The 25,068-nt window shown below is 35.1% G+C and overlaps 1 protein-coding gene across 1 annotated transcript in view; it reads left to right on the plus strand.

Annotated features, from left to right (window-relative positions):
- The window catches only part of LOC121999993 (phosphatidylinositol:ceramide inositolphosphotransferase-like), a 103,367-nt gene extending 84,257 nt beyond the window's left edge, over positions 1 to 19,110 (plus strand). The window contains exons 2-4 of the mRNA XM_042554795.1: positions 18,173 to 18,259; positions 18,364 to 18,421; positions 19,043 to 19,110. Of these exons, the coding sequence (XP_042410729.1) occupies positions 18,173 to 18,259; positions 18,364 to 18,421; positions 19,043 to 19,110 (213 nt within the window). The remainder of the gene's footprint in view (positions 1 to 18,172; positions 18,260 to 18,363; positions 18,422 to 19,042) is intronic.
- Positions 19,111 to 25,068: the final 5,958 nt, after the last annotated feature.

The raw sequence follows: 25,068 nt of genomic DNA on the forward strand, positions 1-25,068 counted from the left end.
ATTGGACTTTGGTGTTAAATTTCCTTTTGGGCTTTTCTCCTTTCTTAATTCAGAAATTGAACTTACTCATTAATGCCACATTTATTAAACCATTTGGATCGAACCGATTCGTTGGGTCTCCCTCAATTCTATAGCTTCTTATTGAACCATTTGGATCAAGCCGATTTGTTGGCTCTCCCTCAATTCCTATAAGACAAATTAACATGATCAATTAGTAGCCATAATAACTATCAAATTTACAGAAAATATAAATGGAGACTCCAAAGGATCCAACTCAAAAAAAAATAGTAAAGAAACATGATTTTAGACGGAAAAAAAGGATAAAAACAATGAAGAATAGAAATAAAATAACATATCCAAATGTTAACTATCAAATCTCCTATAATTATTCTTGCTCGTCTCAAGTAAGTAAACGAAAGAAGAAAATAACTAAAATATATTTCCTTAGCAATTCTCAATCATGCTTAAAAGATCGTAAAAGAAAATTACCTAAGATTGTCAAATTCCAATGATCCAAATATTCATAGATTCAATTTATGTATTGATTAACAAACATGATAACTTCATTCCATGATAGATAAATTGAGCATGATAACAAAATAAACCTCACAAGGTAAGTGAGAATGACTCTCCTCTCATATACATGCAATGGTGAAGTTCACTCAAGTTACTCATGATTTATGCATTACCATATGTTTGCTTTTCTTTTAATCTCCACCACTATCAAATGCATAAGAATGCACAATAAAATAATGAAGGCTTATTTATGAGGTAAAAGAAACATGAGTCAAAGCAATTGACAATGTAAGAAAAGAAATGAGGAAGATAAAACAAAGTAATGTGGAAGACATGAAAATAAAAGAATGTTATATAGATGAGTACAAGAAAATAACATTACCCTAAAAATATCTCATCCAACTTCTAAGTTAGCTTTTCACAGCTCAATAAAAATGTGAACAACTTCTACTATACCTTTTCATAATAAAAATCAACTACACGATATAAAAATAATTTTTTTTTTTTTTTACTTTCAAGAGTGATTTTCAATCATCCCTCCACTTCGTGCATGTTATGGATATAAGAACGATTTCAAAATACTTATATGTCATGATTATATGAGTCTGATCCTACAAGTAGACCTGACCTCGGGCTCTTACCCATTGAAACTTTTTTTTCCTTTTAAAGGTTGGAATCAAGGCTTTTTTTTTATAAATGTATAGATATATACTAAAAATTTTATTATTATGGGACTCGAACCTAGGTCTCCTAAATTAAAACTTAATATCCTAACCAACTAAACTACAACTATTAATATTTTTATGTGTTAGTTAATTATTTAATAATTAATTAATAGTTTCTTTTGTTATATTGTTATTCTTAATCATTGGGAAAAGAGTAAGAGAGATATTTATTCATTTATTTCCTAATTTATAATCGTTTATTGATAAATAATTTCATATTTTTAGTTAATTATTTAATAACTAATTAATAGTTTTCTTTCCCTATATATTTATTCTTAATAAGTCCAATAACGTTGGCTTCAGTAAATGATTTTGATTATCTATGCGAATATAAGATTAGAGTTATCTATAAAAAGGACTCTGGTTCTAGTTGCTGTGAAAGTGAAAAGGAAAAAAAATTTAGGTTAACTTTACTTGTTACTAGAGACTAATAAAAGAAAAGATTTAAGAGAAAAAAATTAATAAGATTAATATGTTTTAAAAATAATTATTCTCTATAAACAATTATGATATTTAATAATATTTTGATTATAAATAATCTAATATGATTTTCTTAATTTTAAAATAAATAATTTTTGATAAATGTTATTATAAAATATTTATAATATTTTTTAAAAAAATATTATTTAAAAATATCAACAGTATATTCTAGTAGTGCAGATTGGATGATGGATATAATTGAATAAAATAAGAGAAAGATTTTCTTGAGTGAGATTTACGATTTTGGAGTTCAATAGAGGAGCAAGAAAATTTTTCAACGTGAGATTTAGATTCGGAGTTGAATAGAAGAAGAGGAAAGATTTCTGACGTGAGATTTAAGATTTCGGAGATGGATAGAGGAAGATGAAGGCGTGGATGTTGCATACGATGCTTGGAATGAAAGTTATGGGTTTAGAGGAAAAACATTAAGGAAAAAAGACTTGAGAAAAATAAATATAAGAAAAAAAATAAAATTAGTATAAATAAAATTAGAATTTTCTTTTAACAAAAATAAAAATGAGAAAAGAATGAAAATGGATATAAATAAAATTAAGATTTTATAATTCATTTAAAATAATTTGTTTTACTAATAAATATTTTAAATTAATTAAATAAAGTTAAATTTGAGAGGTACAAATAAAATTACATTAACTAAATAGAACACTTAAATTGTTATTTTTTTAAAAAAATATTGATCAATTTTAAGTTCCATAAGAGTAGTTTACAGAATCGTTGCTAAAAGTATATTATTTGGTAATTGTTCTTACAAGTTAGAGTAATAAAAACAGTTAGTAGTAGTTTGACATAGAACCACTGCTATAAGTATTCAATATCAGTATTTTCAAGATCGTTTTAATAGTTGAATCATTAAGAGTAGTATACATAGCGGTTTATTCAAATCAGTGCTAAGACTATTCAACAAGAGTGATTGTAAAACTATTTTAAAATGGTAAGGTAATATAAATGATTTAGTTCAAATTGATTCAATTGTTTGATTTTCAAGAGCGGTGTTAAAACCGCTCCTAATAAATCGCTCTTATACGGATGTTTTTTTTATAGTGTCACTTATAAAAAAATTCTACCACAAATGAGTATAAAATGACACAACATGTCAAAAGTATTTCTTTTCTTTTTCTTTCTTACGCCTCTGTGTTTTGATTTTTTTATTTTTTATTTTTTTCTTTTTTTTTCACTTTTCATTTCTATTTTATGTTTCAATTTTTTTTTTCTTTCCATTTTCTCTCAACATATTATGCATCTTTCTTATGCATTATCATCAATAGATCAAATAAAAAAAATAGCATGACTCATCTATAGTGATCAAGCATGGCTTAACTATAAATTTTTATTCGTCTCGAGTAAAACACTCATCATGCAACATCCAAGATATTCACATCTGAATAGGTAAGAAAGTGAAATAAATGGAAGAGAGAAAGAATGACATAACCAAAGATAAGGTAATTATTCAAGCAACATGCAATAACAAAAGGAATGAATAAAAACAAGTAAGATAGCCTTCATAAAAATCATGCAATCCTATGATAATGTGGTCTCGAAAGAATTAAGCAAATTCTAGAGTAATATTAACCACAAGTGCATCACACATAGATGAGAATAATAGAGTTAAAAATCTTCACTAGGTATACAAAAATTATCATCCAATCTATCAACATAGAATCAATCACCAAGTTGTAACCACATGCAATCCAAAAATCCAATCATGACAATAAATATCCAAACTCGATAATCAAATTTAACTACCTTTCATAATTTCTAAGATGATAAAAAGAATGCATAAAAAAATTATTATGAAAACCAACCGAACAAAATAAAAATAAATTGTCAAACAAAAGCAAACAGAGCAAACAAATATATACAGCAAGAAGAAAAAGAAAAAGTGAGATGGAACAAACTCCCCTAAATTTCTGGTTGTTGGAGTTGATTCAATTCCAGAAGCCAATCTGGAAGTGGGATGATTATAAGTGAAGTGAGGACCGCTCCATCAAACATCGCCTCCTTAAAAATTTTCTCCGGTGATCGAAGACGGTTCAGTTGGAGTGTCCACTCCAGAAGCTTCATTATTGCATAAAGTGTTAAGGCCTTCTTCAAATGATAGAATGCATTCTTGTGTGATTGACAAATGAAATTGATGGTGCAATATCCCTAGGTCAAGGTTGACCTATTTAACTAAGCTTAAGTTGGCTCAAGATTGAGTCTTGATGTTTGAGTTTCGATGTTTGACAATACATTGAGACAATACATGAAGATTGCAGGTGCAATTGTTCATGTGGGGAGATTGTTAAGGAGAGTCAAGTAGGTCAAGGTTAACTGGATACTTGACTGAGAAATCCTAGTGAGTGAAGCTAGGTGAAACTCCTGGTGAGTGAAGCTAGACAGATGGAAAGTCCCGGTGAGTGAAGATGGGCAGTGGGAAAATCCTGGTGAGTGAAGTCAGGTGAAAGACCTAGTGAGTGAAGCTAGGCAGATGGAAAGACCTGGTGAGTGAAGTGAGGCATGAGGAAATCCAGATAGGTCAAGAGTGACTGGACATCTGGTGGAAGGAAATCTAAGTGAGTAATGGAGAACCGAACACTTGGCACAAAGAGAAAGTCCAGATGAGTCAAAAGTTGACCGAACTCTTAGCGGTCGTAAGTCCAATAGGGAGTTGGCATGGAACTAGGAAGTTCGGACATAGTAAACTTCCGAAGATCATAATTTTTGACTCAGATATCGGAATGAGGTGATCTCGGATGCGAAACGAAGCTAATTTCAAGCTCTACACAGATTTCTGCTTCCCAATCGATTGGCCAATCGATTGGGGGGTTCAATCGATTAGTCAATCAATTGGGCGACGCGATTTTATGCAGAAAAGCTGTGGATCGATTGGGTAATCGATCGAAACTTCCCCAATCGATTGGGAGAGTTTCTTAGTGAACAGTAAGCTTCTGAATCGATCAATTGATCGGTTGAAGCTTCCAATCGATCGGGCAATCGATTGGAGCGCTGGAAATCGCGCGAGAAGCTTTGAATCGATTGAGCAATTGATTCAGGGCGTTTCCAGAGAGCACAGAGGCACTCTGGATCGATCGGTCGATCGATCCAAAGCCTCCCCAATCGATTGGGAGCAATACAATCGATTGGGATTCGACCGTTGGTGCGGATAAAGTCGTTGGCGAGAGTTTTTCTGCGCATGACTTCCTCTCTTCTCCACAGGTGATCACAGAAAACCTCCACAGCGATCTTTTCTTCCTCACCGCCAATTCTTGAAGGTTCTTGGAGGCTCATCCAAGTCAAGAGGTGAGTTGCAACAAGAAAAAGAAGAAGCTAGGGTTTTCATTGTAATCTTGTAAGATTCATTTGTAATTTGCTTCTTTCTTTCTCATTGTTGTATTGTGAGGTTGTAAGACTTCTCCGCCTTCGGTAGTTACCGAGAAGGAGTGTTTTTATAGTGGAGGGTGCATGAGTGTGTGGATCCTTGGACTAGTCACCTCTTCTTGAGGTGGATACCAAGTAAATCCCTAGAGTTAGCGTTGTTGTTTGTGTTTCTTGTATTTCCGCTGCACATCATCCCAAGAAGCGAGCAACGACGAGCACGACGATCGCGACGAGCTATTCACCCCCCCCCCTCTAGCTACATTTTAGTTCCAACAAGTGGTATCAGAGCGAGGTCGCTCTTCACCGGAATCATCATCGGAAAGGACAACAAGCTAGAGGGTGAAGAAGTTGGAACAAATTTATCAAAGTCAAAGACTTCATCAAAAGGCTCAACTTCAAGATGGAATTCTAAGATGGGCTTGGATTCGATACAAGGGTGCATCCACCATTCACAATGACTAGTTTCGATTCTTGGAAATCAAGGATCGAAAATTTTCTTATGATGGAGATAGAGCAATGGTTTGCTCTCACAGAAAGCTTCAAAGCTCCAACAAGTTCAAAGGGCAAAATTCTCAAGAGGAGTAAGTGGAGCCAAGAACAAATCCAAAAGTGCGAGGTGAATGACAAGGTAATCAAATTATTGGTTAATTTATTGTCAAGCACAATTCTATGCAAAATTGGAGAATTTGAAGATGCAAAGGAATTGTGGAGCAAGTTGGCCAAGCTTCATGAAGAACCCTCCACTGTACCAAATCAAGACAGATCCAAAGAGGGTAACTCATTGGAGCAAGACCAAGAGCAAGAGGACTCCGAAGTTGAGAGATGCTCAACTTCCGAAGAAGAAGAAGTCCAAGAAGCCTCATCTTCAAAGGAATACAACGAAAAAGGCAAAGAGGGAGCATACTCTTTGTTCCATATACAAAAGGAAGATGAAGAAGCCTCCACCTCTAGGATCGAGGGGGAGAGACCTTTGTTGACATCGGATCAAGAAGAAGGAGAAGCTTCTACATCCCAGTCAAATGGAGGATCAAGTGTCATCCCTACATGTGAAGGTAAAAATACTTTAAATAAAAATAAAAAACATATTATATGTTTTGAGTGTAGGGAACATGGACACTGCAAAAGCAAATGTCCAAAATTGGCCAAGAAGAAGAACCAAGTGGCACTAAAGGGCAAGGAGAAGCCCAAAGAGACCGCTCCCGGAACAAAGAAGAGCAAGGAGCACATTGTGTGATTCTCTTGCAATCAAAAGGGGTACTATTGTAGTCAATGTCCCAAGGGAAAGAAAGCGGTCAAGGCTCAAGGAGGAAGCACAACTCAAGGGGGAGCCTCCAAGGTAAAACGCAAGATATCATTTGTTGAGTCTACCCCTTTAAATAATGATAAAAAGCATGCTAGTTCTAATTTATATCATTTTAATGCTATTTATCATAAAAATAGGAAGCATGATAGCATTAAGGAAAAACATGTAGCTCTTCATGCTAAAACTACCACACCTACGTCTAGGAAGGTAGATAAAAATTTAGGCAAGAATTCTAAATATTTTAGTTACAAGCCTAAAAATAAAATTACTCAAGGATTAAATGAAAAACCAAAAACTAAGGATTTAATGAGAGAAAATCAAGTCTTGAGGTCAAGACTTGATAAATTAGAAAAGACCCTAAAAAGGATGGAAAATATCCTAAAAGGGCAAAATGAGCAAAATCTAGGTTTAGGATAACAAGGGTCATCCAAGGGTCATAGAGGTTTGGGATACAAACCTAAAACCAAAAAGGATGTGTCTTCTTATCATAGAATTCCATATAGTTATGGAACTAACCCTAGGCCTAGTGGTCAAGTCAAAAATACAAGGGAAGTTATCCCTAGAAGTATTTTTGCAACAACAAACGTGACTAAGACTTCTAAGAAGTCTAAGAAAGTCACAAAGAATGTCACAAGGGAAGAAATCTCTAGAGTTGACCTAGAAAAGATGACCAAGGACTCTAAGAAGCCTAATAAGGTCAGTAGGAAGGTATCTGGGGAAGTTATCCCTAGTGAATACCTAGAGCATTAAAGGAGCACCAATAGGTTTTGGGTTCCTAGGAGTATTTTCTCTACCACTTAGATGGGTTAGAGAGTGTCAACTTCGATTAGAAGGGTAGTTAACCCAACTTTGATGAAGTTGACACCCGGAGAGCATTTTCAAGGTTATTGTTAACCTTTGAAAATAAAAAGGATTTTGATTTACTCTTGAAATGAGTAAAATGTGCCATGATTTGAGAAAATTGATTTTAAATTAAATTGGCATAAGTGAGAGAATCGTAAAGAAATGTCAAGTTGGAATTTTGACATTTTATTGGGAAGTTAAAGGCAAATCTAAGCCTTATTTTAATTTGTTACTCTTTAAAAGAGTAATTTGTGCTAAAATTTGAGGAATATGCTTAATTTATATTGGCACAATGTAGGAAAAGCAAAGGAAATGTCAAAATTGGGTGTTGACATTTTCTTGGGAAATATTGGGCAATCTAGGTTTAAACTTTAAGTTAGCTAAGGCTTTAGGATACTTAGATAGGTAACCTAGGTATATTTTATTTATGCTAAAATTTGCATGCTTTGTTTGCCCATCAAATGTCATGACATCATATTTATTCTTGCACTCATGCCTTATTATGAAAAACACAAAAATATCATGTCATGTCATACATACATCATGTAGTCATAGGAAATTTTCTTTTAAAAATTATTTATCTTTGATGTATGCCATAACATATCATGCATTATGTTTAATTCTTCGCAATTAAGGACAAATGGCATTTATTAACAAATAACATCCTTGGTGGTTGTTCCTAATCTCAAAATGCCTAGATAGATATACATGATCCCTAGATTAGGGCAAAACCAAACTTTACATCTCACAAAAGAACTATAAGGTGACATGTATGTGTTTTAGTGCACATTAGATACAAGTGAGATGTTAGGATGATGAACAAAACTTAATATGTTGATTTAGTACATTCTTTTGAGTTTTAAGTTCATCAAAACACATAGGTATGTGTTTTCCAATCATTGGGAAAGTTAATGTACAAGTCATGTGCATTGAGCCCAAAGAACATGGTTGGATATTGGTTTTGAAAATTATTTTAAAATGCTTTTAGAAAACCTTGATGAAAACTATCTTTTGATAGTAATCATTATTGAAATGTTAGACACAAACTAGAAGAAAACACTAAAGTTTTTACAAGTTTTCAAGTTTATGTCAATCTTGGAAAATAGAAAGTATTTTCATAGAAAACTATTTTTCCTTGATAGTATATCCCCTAAGTAGTGTCTACATGATTTTTCACAATTTTAGAATTTTGTAGAATTTTTGGGGAGTTTCTGAAGTTGATTGAAATGGAATTTCAGCAATTTCAGAGCTTCAATCGATCACCCGATCGATTGGAGTGCCTCAATCGATCGGGCGATCGATTGAGAAGGCATTTCTCGTGAGCAGAAGCTCGCTGGATCGATCCACACTAGCTGAATCGATCAGTGGATCGATTTAAGCAGGTTCAATCGATTGAGACCCAACTCCAATCGATTGGGGATGCTGATTTTGGCTGGGGATGCTGATTTTGGCTGGGAAAACTTGTTTTCAGCATTCTAAGCCATTTTTAGTCTATAAAACCATTCCTAACCTCTCAAAACACATTTGTATACATTTAAGGGGAGTTTTCATGATGAAAATAAGGATGGATTGGTTAAGGAAAACTAAGTAAAAGTTTAGGTTGAGATTTGATTTCAATATTGAATTTTTGAGCCTCAGAATTTCTAAATTTGGATTCCTATATGTTTAGGGATTCCAAGTCATTATTGGTGCAATGACAGAAGTTACGTGCATATCTTTAGGGGGAGTTACTCTTTAAGGACATGAAAATTTATTTTTCATACACCTTGAAGGGTGGTTACCCTTCTTTCGTGAAAATGCTGAAGGTTGGGCATTTGAATACAATGGAGAGTGGATATCTTCATTGTTCAAGTGGTAATGTTCAAGGGTGAGCATTAAGGAAAATGAAAGGTATGGGACTTTCATTATCGTGTTGTGAGCCACGAGTGAAGTTGTGAACAACGTTGGGTAACTCTTCAAGGGGAGAGTTTTTGATGTATGCCAATAGGGGGAGAATGTGTGGTTAAGTTAGACCTTCTTTACCTAAAGAGGGAGTTTGCTCTCTAGGAAAGGGGGAGAATGAAGGAAACCATCATTCATACATTGGCATGAAGAAAGTTGAGGCTATGAGATTAGCCTAACTTAAAGGTATTGTCAAACATCAAAAAGGGGGAGATTGCTGGTGCAATATCCCTAGGTCAAGGTTGACCTGTTTGACTAAGCTTGAGTTGGCTCAAGCTTGAGTCTTGATATTTGAGTTTTGATATTTGACAATACATTGAGACAATACATGAAGATTGCAGGTGCAATTGTTCATGTGGGGAGATTGTGAAGAAGAGTCAAGTAGGTCAAGGTTGACTGGATACTTGACTGAGAAATCCTAGCGAGTGAAGCTAGGTGAAACTCCTGGTGAGTGAAGCTAGGAAGATAGAAAGTCCCGGTGAGTGAAGCTCCGCAGTGGGAAAATCTTGGTGAGTGAAGTCAGGTGAAAGACCTAGTGAGTGAAGCTAGGCAGATGGAAAGACCTGGTGAGCGGAGCGAGGCACGAGGAAATCCAGATAGGTCAAGAGTGACTGGACATCTGGTGGAAGGAAATCCAAGTGAGTAATGGAGGACCGGACACTTGGCACAAAGAGAAAGTCCAAATGAGTCAAAAGTTGACCGAACTCTTAGTGGTCGTAAGTCCAATAGGGAGTTGGCATGGAACTAGGAAGTTCGGATGTAGTAAACTTCCAAATACCATAACTTTTGACTCGGATATCGGAATGAAGTGATCTCAGATGCAAAACGAAGCTAATTTCAAGCTCTACATAGATTTCTACTTCCCAATCGATTGGCCAATCGGTTGGGGGGTTCAATCGATTGGGCGACGCGATTTTATGCAGAAAAACTGTGGATCGGTTGGGTAATCGATCAAAACATCCCCAATCGATTGGTCAATCGATTGGGAGAGTTTCTGAGAGAATAGTAAGCTTCTGAATCGATCAATTGATCGTTTGAAGCCTCCAATCGATCGGGCAATCGATTGGAGCGCTGGAAATCGCGCGAGAAGCTTTGAATCGATTGAGCAATCAATTCAGGGCATTTCCAGAGAGCACAGAAGCGCTCTGGATCGATCAGTCGATCGATCCAAAGCCTCCCCAATCGATTGGGAGCAATCCAATCCATTGTGATTCGACCGTTGGCATGGATAAAGCCGTTGGCGAGCGTTTTTCTGTGCATGACTTCCTCTCTTCTCCACAGGCGATCACAGAAAACCTCCACAACGATCTTTTCTTCCTCACCACCAGTTCTTGAAGATTCTTGGAGGCTCATCCAAGTCAAGAGGCGAGTTGCAACAAGAAGAAAAAGAAGCTAGGGTTTTCATTATAATCTTGTAAGATTCATTTGTAATTTGCTTCTTTCTTTCTCATTGTTGTATTGTGAGGTTGTAAGGCTTTTCCACCTTCGGTAGTTACCGAGAAGGAGTGTTTTTATAGTGGAGGGTGCGTGAGTGTGTGGATCCTTGGACAAGTCACCTCTTCTTGAGGTAGATATCAAGTAAATCCCTAGAGTTAGCGTTGTTGTTTGTGTTTCTTGTATTTCCGCTGCACATCATCCCAAGAAGCGAGCAACGACGAGCACGACGATCGCGACGAGCTATTCACCCCCCCCCCCCACCCCCCCCTCCCCCCCGGTCTAGTTACATTTTGGTCCCAACAGAATGTCTGTAGAAATCCTGTGCATTAAAAAGAGGATGCAATTCTTACATGCATGCTGTGTAAGATGGACTAAAAATAATATCAAAATTAATAAAGCATGAATAAAAAAATGTGTCACATTCTATAAAATCAGAATGAATTACCTCCATGTAATTTCCTAATAATTCAGAAGAAATATCATCCTTACCATACTGAAAGGTACTTGAAGGCTCTAAAATAGTGAATGTGGCATTATCTTGATTAGGTAAAGGATCTGGCTCTGGATCAGGTAGTCATGCACTCAAAGGCAGTAATTCTTGGGTCATCCCTACACCTCCATCATTACTAAGTGTAAATGAAGACTCAACTGGCTCGAGTGGTGGTATAATCAAAGGAAGCGATTCTTGGTACTTTGTTTCCACAGGACAAGTCCCTACACTTCCATCATAATCAACAACACCTGCAACATCAAGAATATTTGGAACGGCAATATCATCAAAAAAATATTATCAGGATCAGCTACAACATCACGATGTAAAAAAAATAGAAGAGTTATAAAGAGTAGCAAAATCATTTCTAGGTTCTAGCAATGATTTCTTAATTCACTTTCAAATAGCAACTTCTTGCTTCTTTGGCATCCATTTTTAGCTGTGCTTGTCTTTCCCTTCCAATACTTAGTACATTTTATGAGATGCAATCTACCCTTGTTAGTTTTTTCCTGCACTCTCATAGTTTCAATGGTTTGGGTATAGACATTGTAACTATATTTGACTTCTATCTGAGAGTTGCTAATTGCTACCTAGTTTGTTGTTGATCCTTGTGATACTGTGCAGTTTAAGAGAAACAAGTAGCTTTGATATGATTAGGAACTGAGATGAACAAACGGATTATGCTAGTTAATGTTGATTTAGGCATCATCTGGCAATATTAGTTTAGTTAACTTAACCTCAAACATGCATATAATCAGAGAGTTTAGTCTCTACACAGAAATACATTTAAATTATGTAGGACTTACTATTGCCTGCTCGTGTGACACAAATTTTGAGTGGGGAGTGGGGAGTGGTAGAGTACTTGTATTGTTGAATATAACAAAAGCACTATGAATGGTAGTACTGGTTACTTTAGTACTTTAGAATACTTTCACTCAAGTCAAAGAGTATGTGAATTTTAGTTGTTATGAGGTTTCCTTGAAATGATAGGTTAAAGGACAGATTGGAAGCAAGAGATATGTCAAAGGATGATGGATCCTTTATCTCTTGCTTCCTTGACAAATAAAGAAGAGAACACTTGCTACGTGATCCAATGTTTTCTTGAAAAAAAGAAAGAATACTCTTTATGCTTAATAAGATATATTTTTCATGTAGTGAGTTGTGACTTTTGTCATTGGCGTATTCTTATAGCTAGTTTGAGATGATAGTTATTGTCATAATTTTTAAGTTGTCTTCTTTTAAATTGTACATTTAGTGAATCTATTGGACCACCAAAAAACTGCCAACAAATTTCATTAAAATGGGTTTTACCTGCTCTTGGAATGTAGTCAGTGTTTGTAAGTTTGAGAAAGGGATGCATGCTGGTCCTTGTCATCATATTTTATATCTTCATCCTCTCAGCTGTATATGCAGACTCATCTACAGATACAACAGAACATACAACTCATATTTTGGGGTTTTATGTGTCAACTTCTGATGATAAACTCATACTGTGTCATCTTTATAATTAATGATCAAGTAACTGTATGTTTAGCATTTAGTTAATGATGATTTGCTAGATATGATTCTGCAGGGTTATTGTAATTATAATCAGGTTCCAACAACTCAAGCATCAATGTGGGTTTCAACTATTACGTAGTTTTGAGCTATTTTGTAGTTTTGTGCAACGTGTTGCCTAAAACCTAGATTTATCTTGTCTGCACTTCAATCCAGATTTTCTAATTGTTGTATGGTGTGAACTTTGACCCTTGTTTTCAGCTTTAAGAGTGAAAATTTTTTGTACATAATACTGATGCATAGTATTGCTTTTTGTGACAGATACACAGTGGTAGGTGTTTTGTTTCAGTCTCAAGCTGACAATCCTTTTTGAGTGCAGCTAGTAGAAGTAAATAGATTGTTGCCCTCAAGACCGGCTAGCTATTTTGTGTTCTTTTGTTTTAAATTTGAATATCACTATTTACTTTGAAACAGAACTATTTAGTCTTTGAAGTTATTAGCTGAATTCTACTTTGTAGATGAATTCTACTTAGTAGCTGAATTCTCCTGTAAATACAAATATCTACTTTGAAACTGATTTCTATTGTTTTGATTGAATTTTACTGTTTTGGTATGAGTTTGAAATCATTAGTCGAACTGATTAATTGTTATTTTTATAAATATAAAAACAATGATTTTGTAAATAGAATTTTTTTTATTTTTTTATTTAAAAAGACGATGTTTTTAAAGCAATGCAAAAGTGTTGTCTTTGCAAAAAAAAAAATAACGCTTTTAAAGCATTGCAATAATGTTGTTTTTGCAAAAAAAAATTACAACGCTTTTAAAGCATTTCACGACGACGCTTTTAAAGTCTTGTCTTTGCTACAAATGACAACGCTTTTAAAGTATTATCGTTGAGCGGATTTTTAATAACAATACTTTTAACAACGCTTTTTCAGGCATATAGACAACGCTTTTAAAACGTTGTCTATAAACTTTTTTCTTGTAGTGTTCATTCGCTAGTTTATGTTTATACCAATTATGTTTATGCCATTAGGATTTTCATAATGACACTCGTGTTGATAATGACATTGTTCAAGTAAAAAAAATAGTTTCTAAATAATACTTTCATGTGCAATATGTGACCAATGGGTCACTAGGGGTGAGTAGTCAACCCGCCAAACCGACCAACCCGTTTATACCCACCCAAACCGAACCGAAAAAAAAAACCGATCAAACCGAATAAAAATCGGATTGAAAAATAATGAACCCGACCAGGTCCGGTTCAGAAGCGATTTGCTACTTCAAAAAAATCGCAGATAACCGAACCGAACCGCTGTAAATCACCTTGCTGTAAAACACGAAGTCACGAACACCCAAAAGTCAAAACGAGGACCAAACGACGCAGACGAAGGATGAACTGAAGCTGAAGCGTCGAACTTCTGAAGCAGCCAAGCAGCACACCTCGTCGTGGGACTGGTCACTAGGACTTGGGACTTGGGACGCACTCGAGTGCTCGACGCATGCCCTTTGTTACTGTGAAGATTGAAGAAGGAATGAAGTCGACGCCTACAAAAGGATTGAAGTCGACGCCTCTATTACGCGTCTTCTTTCTGGTCGAAAACCCTAGGTAAGCACTTCTAGCAGACGCAGTTCGCTAATTAAACTTTTGTTGATGATTCTTTATTTTTAGAGACTAACTTCGAATTATGTTTAATTGTTTACTTTCTAGGTTGGTTTGGTCCGTTTGGAGTCGGCTGTGCCGCTGGAGCTGTGGGATTTCAGAAAGATCAAAATCTGGAAGGTATGTAAGTACTTTGTTGTAGTAGTTGTTTTCTTTAACAAAATAGATGTATTTGAAGTAACGACATATAATTTCTTATCACTAACTAGTCCATAAACATGACTTGAATGGTCTTTTTTTGCTGTTGTTGTTGTTATCATCACACTTAGGAAAAGACTTATGTAAAGCAGAAGTGCAGAACCTCTTCTATGCCATTGAGATTATGAGTAGCCTTTTGTGTGATATTCCTTATGTCCTTCTTTTGGGGAACTGCATTATTTAAAAAATAAATGAACAATAGTTTGATGCTTCAAGAACATATTGATCTTCATTGGAACATATTTATCTTTATTGCATTATTCTTGTTAGTTGTTATTAATTTGTTTATAGTTATATTCTTTTTAGGAACTTAAGATTATACTGGAAATGGATAGTCAAAATACTTCACAACCTTTGATAATAATCGAGTCTGTTGGTGGTGAGCCATCGTCTACAATTGTTCAAACTCAAAGTAAATCTGTTATTGAGCCTCAAAGTCAAACACATGTTGAAGTAAAACCCACATCTGATGGAAATGAAAACGGGAAAAGGGTAAAAAATCTCTTGTGTGGGATCATTTCAAAAAGTTAGAAGCCACTAGTTCAAAAGGTCCGAGGGTTGCATGTAATTACTGTGGGAAGGATTACGCATGTGCATCTAAAAAAGATGGAACTAGCAACATGTGGACGCATTTAAAAGTTCAATGTAAAACATCCCCTTTTAAGATTAATACTGTGGATAAAAATCAGAAAGTCCTTTCTTTTGATGCAACAAAGGGTGATGATGCTTCACAAACATTAAAAGCATTTGCATATAATCCTCAAATATGCAGACGAGAGTTAGCATCAATAATTATGATGGATGAGTTTTCCTTCAGAACAGTACAAGGAGAAGGGTTTAAAAGGTTTTGTCAAGCAATGCAACCAAAGTTTGTCATGCCTTCTCGACATTCAGTTGCTAGAGATTGCATGAGAATATATGTCGAAGAAAAAGAAAAGCTAAGAAATGTATTAAAGTCTCAACGTCTTTGCTTGACGACAGACACTTGGACATCTATACAAAATATTAATTATATGGTTTTAACTGGACACTGGATAGATGGTGAATGGAATTTGCATAAAAGAATTTTGAACTTTTGTCAGGTTAATAATCACTCTGGTATGACAATAGGAAATATGGTAGAAAATTGTTTGTTAGATTGGGGCATTGAAAAAATTTTATGCTTGGCAGTCGATAATGCCAGTTCAAATGATACTGCTATTACTCATCTAAAAATGTTGATAAAAGATTGGGAGTCGAATGTTCTGAACAATGAGTTCATTCATGTGAGATGCAATGCTCACATTTTGAATTTAATTGTTAGAGAAGGATTGAAGGACCATAATGAACCTATTATGAAAATTCGAAATGTCGTTCGTTATGTGAGATCTTCTCCGGCTAGATTGTTGAGTTTCAAAAAGGTTGCTGAGAGATTGAAAATTTCTACACAGAAGATGGTGTGTTTGGATGTTCTAACTAGATGGAACTCGACATATTTGATGCTAGAATCAGCAGAAAGGTTTGAAAAAGTTTTTGAAAGATTAGAAGAAGAAAGAAGCTCGAAATATCTTGACTCTTTCATGGAAGAAATCCAAGACAATTCTATACTCCCTGATGATATAGTTGGGAAAGAAAGAGGAAAAGGAACATAGGACCCCCAGAGAAAATTGATTGGAAAAATGCTCGAACATTGATGAGGTTTTTAAAGGCTTTCTATAAAGTCACTATGTTGTTCTCGAGTTCTTTACAAGTGACTTCCAGTTCTTTTTTTCACGAACTCATGACTATTCAAATGATGTTAAGTCAAATGTGTAGAAATGGAGACATTATGATTAGTAACATGGCGAAAGGAATGACGCAAAACTTTAATAAATATTGGGTAGAATTTGAGAGAACAAATTTGCTATTATATATTGCAGTGGTTTTGGATCCTCGTTATAAAATGAAATATGTTGAATTCTGTTTTGATAATATTTATGATTCTTCCACAGCAGCTGACAAGAGGAATAAGATTAAGGAATTGTTAATGAGATTATATCATCATTATGCTGGAAATATAGATGAGATTGTTGATACAATTATTTAACAAAAAGATGTTGTCGCAAATGAAATGGAGGAAGATTTGCATTTATCATTTATGTCTCAATTCAAACAGCACTTGATGCAAGCAGATTCTTTTGACAAAAAATCAGAAGTTGAAAAATATTTGTGTGATACTATTGTGGATTCAGATGATAAAAATTTTGATGTGTTAGCATGGTGGAAGGTTAATGGTGGTAAGTATCGTGTACTATCTGCAATTGCTAAGGATGTATTGTCAATTCCTGTATCTACTGTGGCATCGGAATCAGCTTTTAGCACTGGAGGTCGTGTTCTTGATTCATTCCGTAGCTCACTTACTCCTGGGGTTGTCGAGGCATTAGTTTGTTCTCAAAATTGGTTGCGTTCAAAACCTATTAATGTTGGTGTGGATGAAGAAACTTTTGCAGATATAAGCGTACTTGAAGCTATTGAAGAAGGTATTATTTGTTTATTTATGACATAATTAATATTCATTACCGTTTAACTTGTTAAATATTGATATTTTTATTATTTTGTTTGTTTGTTTCAGATATGAAAATAAGCGTGCTCATGGATAAAGAAGCTTAAGCATGGTTCTGGATAAAGAAGCTTAAGCATGGATCAAGAAGCTTAGTTTTTTGTATTTTGGAAGACTTTAGTGTTATTTGAAAGATTTTATTTTTCATTTTGAAACGCTATATATGTCATTTGAAATTTTGAGTTATTGTTGATGTGGTTATCTATTGTCTAATGAGTAATGTGTATTGTCATTTTAAAATATTTTATTTTTTATTATATATACATATTTTATATTTCATTGGATATAGGGTCGGATATCCAAATAACTGACAATCCGCCGGATATCTGATACATAAGAACCGTCGGATATAGGGCCGGACGTAGGTTCTGATATTGCATTATCTGATCTAGTAAGGTCGGATAATTTTTTATCCCAATAACCGAATCAATCCGATCCGCGATCACCCCTATGGGTCACTACCCAACACTTGGAAGAATCTTAATGATTGACACTACCAAAGGTTTGGATTGTATACCGTATCTATTCGTAAGAGAGATTTCATCTCTCCCTTCCTGCCTTTCTTTCTATTCTTTTTGAAGATTCATTTTTTGGATTGTGGGATTCAAGGACTAGTTATCCTCAACAGTTTGAATGCTTATTTGCAGCGAGTAACTTAGAGAAGATCTAAATCTATTCCAATTTTAGAATTTCTGAGCAGAAGATGTTATTCAATTTTGACATGATGATATTTGAGCTTTCTTCTTGATTGTTTGTGAAGGGCATGGGATGTTTTTTTTATTATGATAAAGTATGAAAAACAATTGCTATGCTTGCCATATAGGTTACTTGAGAAATTCATTTAAACTAATTTAGATATACATTCATTGTTTATGTTTTGTTCAGAAACCGCCTTTTGCAAAAAATTGAGTAAAATTGTATCCAATAAATCCTTTCCTAAAATTTCACATTAACGGGAGCTTTATGCAGTGTCCTTTTTTATTCATTGTTTATGTTTTGTGTTGTCAGTTCATCCAATCATTGATTGAATTAAGGACTTAATGTTGTACTTTCTTATTTGTTAGAATTTACAAGGTTTGGCTGCTCGAGGAGTTCAAGCTTAATGTTGTACTTTCTTCTTTGTTAGTATTTACATGGTTTGGCTGCTCGAGGAGTTCACTATCTACATCGACCTGGGCCAATCTTACAGGATATTTGGTTGATAGTGCTTCCCGTGAGTGCACTAGTCCATTTTATGCCTTGTTAGTTATGACGAAAGATTCATACAATACAAAATTTATTCTAGAAGTTTATGGATTAATTACAACTTTTTCTTAGGAGCTTGGGAAGCAATGGTGGAGAAGGCTGGATGATTTACCTGGGTTGATCCTGGGCCGTGTGCCACGAGCGTCAACGTTGACACCGACATTGTCACCCGGGCTACCTTTCTCTTGCTTCATTTTTTTTTTTTTCCTTTCTTTCTCCCACATAAATCTCCTTCTCTTTTCCGTTGGGCCCCTGGGCTATAGCCTGGTAGTCATGAACCTGGCTCGTCCTTGTTGGGAAGGAAAGAGGCTACGTGAGTGAGAGCCTATTCATCCTCATCTTTCTCTCTTTCTTTCTGGATTGTTTATCTCTGTTCTTTTTGTTTTCCCCCCACTTTGTATAAAGCACAAATTTACTTTAGCATAACTATTTGAGCTTTTCATGTGAAGACATTTCACTGACATTTTACCTACTGAAAATAACATCATTAAGTAACCTTAAAATGTTGCAATTGTATGGTTTGAATCTGTTAAGCTCTGCTATTCCTCGTTCTTTGTATTTCTGCTAAACTTACTATTAATCAATTCTTAACTTGTCTTATGACACATGGCCTCATGGTAATTTCTTTCCTTTTTTTTCCCTGGATTTGCTGGCAATCCCAATGCCCTTCAGTGTCTTGGATATTGATTTTTGCTGTTTATTTCTGCAGGCATTATATCTGATTTGATGCATGATTTTGTTTTGCTGCAGTGAACATTTCATCCCTTTGTCTATCACAGCAAAGGCTTCTACACTGTCCTGATCTGGCGCAGAATTTAGGCCTTTTTAGTTGTAGGTTTTGTCGTAACAATATCATCATTTACTACTTATTCATTGTTGGCTAACAGGCTTGGTCATTTGTACTTAATGTGATAGTTCCTTGTAGAATTAAATTGCCTAAATGACAACCAATTTCAAGAGTTCCTGCCGTCACAACATGTAAATTAAAATTGAATTTAAATAATCTTCACTGGTATTCTGTATGTGGAGTATAATTTTAAGATTGTAGACAATGAAACAATTGATAGATCAACATATTTTACTTCAACCCTTTTACATTGGTCTTTGTGATCACATACCATAAGTATGGTTCCAAAAGGTTATCTTTTTTATTTTGTTATAAACACAAGTTTGCTATAAGTACTCTTCACGAAAACATTACACAGTGGATGTTGTTGCATGGTTAGTGCTTAAACCAACAATTTTCTTTCGGCTATCATTGGAAGTGTTTTGACCAGATATGCATGGTGGCTTCAGGTATTCTGTGAATTTGGTAGTATTTTTCATCAACAAAAAGCTACCAGGTAAGAGCCCTTTCCTTGACTTACCATGTCTTTGAAACCCCCTTGCCTCAGATAACATTTAGAATTTCATCACTCTGCAGAAATGCCAGATCATTCTAGTTTGTCTCTGCTATTGCTGCAATCAAGCGCAGGGAAAGGATGGTGGATCTAAAGAAGAGCTTCTCAAATATTTAAATGGCGAATCAGCAGATTCTGCTGACAGGGTACGTTGCTTCATACACACTGTCTGATCAACAAATTCTTCAAGTGCAATAGATGATTTAATTCTTCATTTAGAACGACTATTAAAATGAACTACTCCAAATCCTAATGAAAAGGGATTCCTCACTCCTAACAACAATATTGATGCGGTGATAAAGAGGGGTTCATCCTATAAGGGATATTTGCCATGAGGGAGGTCAGAATCAAGACGGTCAACGTTCAGATATCATCGACCGATCGAGCGATCATGCCCCGGATCGGGAAGAGGGCAGTCAAACAGTCGACGCTCAGTGAATGTTGGATGCCAAGACAGGGTATCCTAGCCTAGCAGCTATCCCACTCAGCCTAACGGGACTCGGCAGGTACAGCTGATGAAGCTAAACTAACAAAGAGATGCGCACAAGTGTTGTTTATTAAAATACTTGTCGTGCTAGCTTTTGGGACCAAGACTATATTTATAGCCTGGGTCGAGGCGCTTGGAAAGGTTCCAGGCACCTAGAGTGGGACAGAATTATATCCCCAACGTGTCGGTCAAAGTCCACGTCAATGGTGATAAAATTTCGGTTCTGGGCGCCTGGAATGGGTCCGGACACCCGGACCCACAAAGCACTACAAAAAAACTGTAATTTAGGGATGAATATTTGCAACGAATAATATTCGTTGCAAATTTGCAACAACTTTTGCAACGAAAACCAAATTTGTCGCTAATTAGCAACTAAAATAGCAACGAAATAAATTCGTCGGATATTAGCAACAAATATATTTTCGTCGCAGAATTCATTACCAATCAGCGTCGAAATATAAATTTCGTTGGAAAATTTATGCAATTTTGCGACAAATATCTGAATTTGTTACTAATTGCCAACGAATATATATTCGTTGCCAAATTTGTCGCAATTTAGGGACAAAATTTCAAATTCATCCCTAATTATTTTTTTATAAGGTTAGACTTTTAAAAATTGGAAGATGACCCTAGAGAGCTCTGAATGACACGAAACAAGTTTCTATGGGCTCGTATCGATCTCCTGGTCTTGTTAGTAGGGTCAAACATAATTTTATACGCAACAAGTTTCGTGTCATTCCTGACCACGGTTCGGAACCGACGGTTCGACGGTTCGGAACCGCCGGTTCGACGGTTCCAGGCAGGTCGACCCTTAACCTTAACCGCCCAAGACGGTTACGGTTCACGGTTCGGTTCACGATTCGTCACGGTTCGTCACGGTTCAAGATTAATATGTTAATAAAAATTAAAAATTAAAAATTAAACATTAAACATTAAAAATTAGAAATTAAAATTTATTAAAAAAAGGGCTTGCACTTATTTAAGTTGCCTACGTATCCCTTTAGGGGAATCAAAGCCCACGTAGTTCTTTTACATTTTTATCCTTTTACATTTTCATTCACTTCCATTTCCTGTTCCTGTCGTATTTGTTCCTTCAGTATCAAAATCTTCAACTTCGTCATCTGAAAGTTGCATTCCTTGGATTCTTTTCTCCGCTCTGGTCCAATCGTCCAGTAATGCTTGGGCTTCCAATGAGTTGGGTGACAAAGTTGATCGTCGTTCATCTAATATGTTGCCGGGCACTGAACGTCTGCTCCACAACAATAGTTGACACTGGACAAGTTAAAATTTCTTTGCGATCACGGAGAGAAGGGAAAGCTTTGAGCCTTCTATGACCACCACTTTAAGATATCAAGTTTTCGCTATCTGCTTCATTAAAATCAAAAGAAGTCGTAAAATAATTCTCAAGTTCCTGTGTGGAACTTGAGGATCCCGTGGACGTTTTGTCCGTTCTTTTAATAAGAGTTGTGCTTTTGTAAGTTTTAAATTACTACTAGTAGTTTGTTGAATTTCAGAAATATTAATTTGTGTTCCATATTTTGCATAATATTGATTATAAATATCATATAAATAAATTCTAACATTATATATAATATTAATTGGATCAGGGAAGAAGAATCTTTAATTGGAATTAAAGCATCATAATATAAAGTTAACATTTCTTGTAAAACTTCTAATTTAAATCTAGGATCTAAAGCAAATGCAATTAAATAAATTTCAAGAATTAAATAAAAATATTTTTCCCATTTAGTTTTCATAGCTAAGATGCAAGGAGATAAAGATTCATTATTAATATGTTCATTTAAAACTAATACTATATTAGAAAAATTTTCTAAAACTAATTGAGCAGTGGGATAATAAACACCGGAAAGTTGTTCGGTTGCATCATTAAATACTTTTAAAATTTCACAAATACTACTACAAATATTCCATTGTTGTGAAAATAAATATATATTAGCATTAGTGTTTTGTGCAAAAAATGAACATAATAATTCTTTATATTGAAATGAATGTTGTAATAATTGGTATGTTGAATTCCAACGTGTTGGTACATCACGTGGAAATTTTTTAGGTCTCATTCCATTAATTTTACAAAACCTACCCCATTGTTTCATTATAGATGGATGAGACCATAAATAAGAAATTGCAATTCTAATTGGTTTAATATAACTTTCTAAAATTTTTAAACCATCTTGAACACATAAATTTAAAACATGGCATACACAACGAATATGAAAAATAAACCTCCAATAATAGGTTGACAAACAAATTTTAGATCATCTATACAAGCGGTATTAGAACTAGCATTATCTAATGATATTGAAAATATTTTATGAGTTAAACCATATTCTTCTAAAATTAAACATAATAATTGTGCGATATTATGAGCATTATGTGATTCATCAAAAACTCTATAAGCTAATAATCTTTTTGGAGATCCAAGAGTTATCGATCCAATGGCAAGTCACACCCATATACGAATGTGTTTGCCAATGATCACTCCAAATATCGGAACATAAAGAAACTTTATTATCTAATTTACTAAATTCATCAATTAAATTCTTTTTTCCTTGTTTTACTAATTTTTTAATTGTATGAGTAAGTGTAGTCCTAGGAACACGTTTAGCACATGGATTAAGAGATTCTTTACAAAAATCTTCAAATGTGCATTTAGATCCAAAACTAAAAGAAAGATGTTCTACGGAAACAAATTTAGCTAATGATTCTCTTAATTTATTATCCAAATATAAAAATAAACCGGAATCGGTACTACCGCTAGTTGAAGAAAATCTTGATAATTGTGTTTGAGAACGGTCGAGTCCATATTCCGTCGGGTGCTTCGTTTCTACATGTCGTTTCAACGACCCATAGCCGCCGCCGGCTTGGAATTTGTAGGAAGCATTGCAGTGCTTACATTTTGCACGCATTTCTCCCGACAGAAGAGTGACCTTCTCAAAATGTTTAGTAAAAATAGAAGACTTTAGAGGAGGAAGTTCCCGAACCTTAGAAGTAATTGCATCGGTACTTCCTTGTGTGTCGGGTGTCGGATTCGGAAGATGCTCGATCTCATCATCGGTGGATTGAATGTTGGGGTCCTCCTCCCACGGATTCATTATTTGCTTTCCCTTCCGAGCTCGAGATGATGCACCTCCGCGGCCTCCTTCCATTGTAATTGAAAATTGAAAACGAAAATGTGTAGAGATTAGAGAATACGAAAATGAGATTAAGAGTAGAGAAGATGTGTGTGAAAAATGATGAAATAAGCTCTCTATTTATAGAGTTTTGATAGTAACGACACTAAATCATAGCCATTGATCAAAAACGGTCAAATGATCCTAACCGTTGAAAAAATACCTAAAAACCCTCCCAACGGCTACGAACCGCGGTTAACCGGCGGTTCAAGCCGCGGTTAACCGGCGGTTCAAGCCGCTTAAAAAAAAAACGACTTCAACCGCCGGTTAACCGGCGGTTCACCGGTTTTACCGAGCCGGTTCCGGTTCGACCCGGCGACCCGGGTCAACGGGCAACCGGCCCGGGCCGGGTCCGGGCCAGACCCGGCCCGGGGTCGGGTCTAGATCTAGAGAGCTCGGAATAGCACGAAACAAGTTCCTATAGGTTCGTATCGATCTCCTGATCACAATGATGGTCTCAAATATTTTATAAAAAATTTTAATTGTAATAATAATTGGACGGAGTCTATAAGCCTTAAGACTTAGCTTGAAAACAGTTAGAGTTTGAAAATGGTTAGGTGATTTTGATATCCAAAATCACTCACCTAAATATATTGTGTGAAAACAATGTTTGAGGCTATCATTATGATCGGGAGATTGATACGAACCCATAGGAACTTGTTTCGTGTGATTCAGAGCTCTGTAGGTCCACCGTCCACATTTTATACGTATTTATTTTGATTTTTGAAAATATTAAATTTTGCAACGAACTTAGAATTCGTCCCTAATCTAGGACGAACTCTGATGTTCATCGCAAAATTTAGGGACGAAATTTCAAATTCATCCCTTATTGTTTTTTTTAAGGTTAGAGTTTTTAAAATTGGAAGATGACCTAGAGAGTTCGGAATGACACGAAACAAGTTTCTATGGGCTCGTATAAATCTCCTGGTCTTGTTAGTAGGGCCAAACATAATTTTATACAAATACACTGACGTTTATAAATTTTTGAAACAAGAATTAAATATTTATTACTTGTTCGGGATAAAAAATTTATAAACATAAGTGTATTTGTATAAAAATATGTTTGGCCCTTCTAATAAGATCAGGAGATCGATATGAGCCCATGGAAATTTGTTTCGTATCAGTCCGAGCTCTCTAGGGTCATCTTCCAATTTTTTAAAGTCTAACCTTAAAAAAAATAATTAGGGACGAATTTGAAATTTCACCCCTAAATTTTGCAATGAACTTCAGAGTTCGTCCCAAATTAGGGACGAATTTCTAAGTTTGTTGCAAATTTTAATTTTTTCAAAAATCAAAATAAATGCGTATAAAATACGGAAGGTGGATCTGCAGTGCTCAGAATCGCATGAAACAAGTTCCTATGGGTTCATATCGATCTCCCGATCACAATGACGACCTCAAACATTTTATAAAAATTTTTAATCTTAATAATAATTGGACGGAGTCTATAAGCCCTAAGACTTGGCTTGAAAAGAGTTAGAGTTTGAAAATGATTAAGTGATTTTAATATTCAAAAATCACTCACCTAAATATATTGTACGAAAAAAATGTTTGAGGCCATCATTATGATCAAGAGATCGATACGAACCCATAGGAACTTGTTTCGTGTGATTCCGAGCTCTGTAGGTCCACTTTCCGCATTTTATGCGCATTTATTTTGATTTTTTAAAATATTAAATTTTGCAACGAACTTAAAAAT

This window comes from Zingiber officinale, chromosome 1B, assembly GCF_018446385.1.
Source record: "Zingiber officinale cultivar Zhangliang chromosome 1B, Zo_v1.1, whole genome shotgun sequence".
Taxonomy (NCBI): domain Eukaryota; kingdom Viridiplantae; phylum Streptophyta; class Magnoliopsida; order Zingiberales; family Zingiberaceae; genus Zingiber; species Zingiber officinale.